Genomic DNA, 3,997 nt, shown 5'->3' on the forward strand with positions numbered 1-3,997 from the left:
AAATGATTTTGTAAGGGGTTGCTTGTCTTCAGATCCCTTGTTGGTGGCCTGTAAAATATTAATGAAATATCAGCATGAAATAACATGCTTAAACTCGACACAAATTTCTCATGGTCTAAGATCCTTACACCTAATAAAATATAATAGTATACTATAGTATGGAAATAAGAGATTTTTGACCTTCAAATTAATCTCATTTCCTGTTCCGGACCTTTCGACCTTCTATCATCCTGCCATGCCTATCAATCTTCCCCACCCTGTCTTGTCAACCTATTCTGTCCAGACAGACACACGAGCCCATTACTCAGTTACCGAAAAATGCTTCCGCTTGGGAAAAAACAAGGCAGCAATTGCCCGAAGGACTTACCGTTTTCTTCCAGGCGGCGGACACATTTTGCAAAGTAATGTACCCTTCACACGGATCAGACACGGGAGAGGTTCCTGTTAAGACCGGGTCGTCTTCCTCAAGAAGGAGGAACTCCTGAAAAAAAAAGAAAGTCACAGAAATCCAAAAATTTGAAGGACATGCAGCCGCTCTCTCATTGGTCGAGCAACTAATTGCGATGCCATCATTGGTTAAACTCCTAATTGCGGTGAACAGTCAGGATCGGTCTATTGGGCCTGTCCTTGGTGCTGAACATATCAACACGGTGTGCCTCGCCTATATCTTCAACATTGTCACAGAAGGTTTAATGTCACAAGTCTAAGAAGTTTAAGTTGTAAGCACTATGGGCATCTGGAATTATCCAAAATCTGTTAGGGTATACCTGTATCCTTTTTGCGGATGCAAACGCCTCTGACCCGAACTGCACCGCTAGGGGGGTGTACCACGTGAGCGAGAGCCGTAACACGTCGAAGTACGACACAGCCACGAACACGGTCCTCGACGTGATGCCTCCACCAATCAGAGAGAAGGTTAGGAATGTGAAGAACATGATGATCTTGGCTGAACAGTAGAACAGGGCTGCGTTGAAAGCGCGGTATGCAGAGGAGGTCTTTATGTCCTTAACTTCATTCCTAAAAATCACGTACGATAGATGTTTACGCAGATGTTTGTTTTTGTTGCATGCCTAGACTTTTACGTTACGTGCCTATGTTGACAGTACACCTTATTGAATGATATGCTGCATTCGTATACTTACTAAATAAACGCAGATATTGACAATTTTCACATGTGGAAAAATTGTATTAGGCAGGTTTAATTGTTTGTTGTTTATTTCTTTTTATATATACCTTTATTAAATATTTTCAGTCTACTCTTGCTCACTCTTCCAAATACTCCAACAAAAGAGGTTTCTTACGAAACTTTTGATCAGTTAACTTTTGGTACTTTAACGCGTTTTTGGAAAAACATGATGATGGAAGGCTTACCCTCTGATGTCTTGAATCTGGTGGGTAAAAAGCTCCTCCCAGGTGTACAGTTTTACAGCGCGAATGCCCGAGATGACTTCGTGCATCAGGTTGACTCGTTTGTCGGTCTTCAGTGCAATCTCTGATCTGAAAAAAAAACTAGTAGTTTAACCAATGAGAGAATTTGCAGTTCGACCAATGAGGATAGCTAAATTTCCGCAATGCGTTGTTAATTTTTGTGCGCAAAAGAAGAAACACGAAAACAATTTTACTATCTGTCCTTTGAAGCGGATTTCTTGAAATGTATGCGCACATGTTAACATTGAATCTACTGTGTTATTTTTTTGGCAACGCCTTAGGGGCGACGTCTAACCTGAGTGTTGACAGCCGTTTCCCCAGATAGGACTGTATCGGGATGGTCAGGAGCACGAACAGGAGGCCAGCCAGGCAGGACGGTCCCATTTCGTGCCAGAGGAGGGACAGGATGGCCACCGTCTGGAGGGGACCAATCCACAGGAAGTCTGGGAAAATGAAGGCCTGGCAAAAACAGGATGCATCTATATCACTCATTAACATAACTTCACACATTAATTTTGCACCAAGTACAAGTTCAAAAGTTACAAATTAGTTCGTAATTCAATACATGCATGTAGATGAATGACTAAATCTTTGAATACATTAACAAATTAATATTAAACCTGGTCAAAACGTTGAACGTCATTAGACAGCATGTTGACTATCTGTCCGGTGCTGCTCTGACGTAACCCTTCAGACCCCAGGCGGAGAACCTGAAACATGATATATGGAATGATGATGAGACAAAGGAAAAAAAAATGTCTTTGGGCAAAGGGATTTTGTTTAACTAGTAAACTAAAACATGTGGTGATGGGTGACTAATCTAACATCAGAAGATAATTTTTCTCTTCCTCACCTTCCTGTATATCAGAGAGGAACAGCCGACTCTTGTGCGCATGCCCATGCGGTAGGCGAGGAAGAAGGCAGGGTGATGTGTGAGCGCCTGAATTACAGCGCATGCGCAAACACCAGCAGCGTACAAGTACGCATGCGCCACAGGAATGCCCGATGTGACGTCAAAGAAGCTGAGAAGTTGGCCGAGAAACACTGGCTGGACAACCTTCGCGATTTCCTGCAATAATGTTGAAATCTTAAAATAATTAATTTTTTCATAGATTGACAAACAAAATTAGCATTAGATTATAAAACTAGATACAGCTAGATAGATAGTTAAAGGGGTACATAATTATGATAAAAAATCCTGTACCTTTCCTTACGTCAGGAAAGCGTGACTCTAAAACAATTGCGTTTGTGCACCCACCTCAATGGAAATGATAAGGCTATGTTGTAGAATAGACGATTTGAAGCATCGCGCAATAGCTCTGGTAAGGCTTGGCTTTCCATTTCGACAGGCAAGTTCTTGTCTCCATTTCCTGTAATTTAGAATGCCAAAATTAGTTCCAAAGAAAAAGAATAAAATGTGAAAAAATGAAAATGAAGAGTTTAGTATTTGCTATACTATACTCTGCGTGTTTAGTCATTTGTTCAACCTTCATGACCACGCAGATTTCATAATGAATACAACATTTTGGCAAACGTTTATTCGCACGCTCGCATCAGTTTGAGGGGTTCCCAGATAATGTCATCCGTATAATCTAATCCACATGGCCTTACCATGAACAAGAATGTACACAAAAAGTTGAATTTGAACTTAAACATTGATCTGAAACTCCTTGCTACATACCTGTCAAGCTTCTGGCTAACCTGTAGTGCGGTGTCCTCCTCCAACACCTTGTACATGTCTTCAGGTTCAAGGCGTCTTCGGTAACCCTTACTGAAGATGTCGCCGAGCCAACTGCAAAATTTATCAAGAAAGTAATTGACACAGCAGGGTAAGTAAGCCTTCAACCTATACGATTATTCAATTTCTAGTCTTGTGGCGTAGCGGCAGAGTGCTCGACCCTGTGTCCTGGTGACGGCATTAATATAAGTTGAAAAAAATTGAGTGTGCCGTCAACACGTCTTGTGATTACATGTTGGAATATAAAAAAATCCAGTCCTTGCTAGTATATAACATAGGTATCTTTCGCATAGGAATATCTTATCTGCACCACTTGTATCTATAAATCTATCAGTAACTAACCAACTATTTTGTTTTTGTTTATTTTGTGGGTCAGCTTTCTGGTATCATACATTGCGTTTTGTAGCCTCTACCAGGCTTCGGGAATGTCTTGGCCGACTTATAAATCACCATTGTCAACGTATCTACCTACCTATATAATATTAGAAATAAAAATAGTCTCACCAGAAGAACAGACGTGAAAAGAATCCAGATGTCTTGAGTGGACTTTCTTCTGTGTTAGGGACCGCCATCGTCAGGACACGGTGAAGATTGCGCTGAAAACTCAGAGACTGAGAGACTATGGGACAAGCCCGTCTCGTGTGGTCTCTGTGTTTTCATCTATGTTACCATGGCAACACAGCGGGGTACGAGGAAAGCAACTCATTTTTGTAATTATTTGTCCTTAAGTATGATTCTAAAAAGTCAATCGTTTGTAACGAGTGCTTTCCAAGGTAAAACTAATTTGTCTTTTTTGACGACCCATCGGAGCACGTCGAAACATAATAAGAC

The 3,997-nt window shown here is 41.1% G+C and overlaps 1 protein-coding gene across 1 annotated transcript; it reads right to left on the reverse strand.

Annotated features, from left to right (window-relative positions):
• Positions 1-367: 367 nt before the first annotated feature.
• Positions 368-3,757, reverse strand: LOC109475048 (multidrug resistance-associated protein 4-like; the record flags this gene model as incomplete). The annotated part of the gene is made up of 8 exons (XM_019775591.1): positions 3,671-3,757; positions 3,110-3,220; positions 2,687-2,798; positions 2,282-2,497; positions 1,724-1,887; positions 1,372-1,497; positions 768-1,017; positions 368-481 (listed from the first exon to the last, which is right to left on the reverse strand). Coding segments are annotated over exons 1-8 (1,161 nt in total), but the record flags the coding sequence as incomplete, so codon positions are not given.
• Between the last annotated feature and the right edge of the window lie 240 nt (positions 3,758-3,997).

This window comes from Branchiostoma belcheri, unplaced genomic scaffold (assembly GCF_001625305.1).
Source record: "Branchiostoma belcheri isolate BF01 breed outbred unplaced genomic scaffold, Haploidv18h27 scaffold320, whole genome shotgun sequence".
NCBI classification, from domain to species: domain Eukaryota; kingdom Metazoa; phylum Chordata; class Leptocardii; order Amphioxiformes; family Branchiostomatidae; genus Branchiostoma; species Branchiostoma belcheri.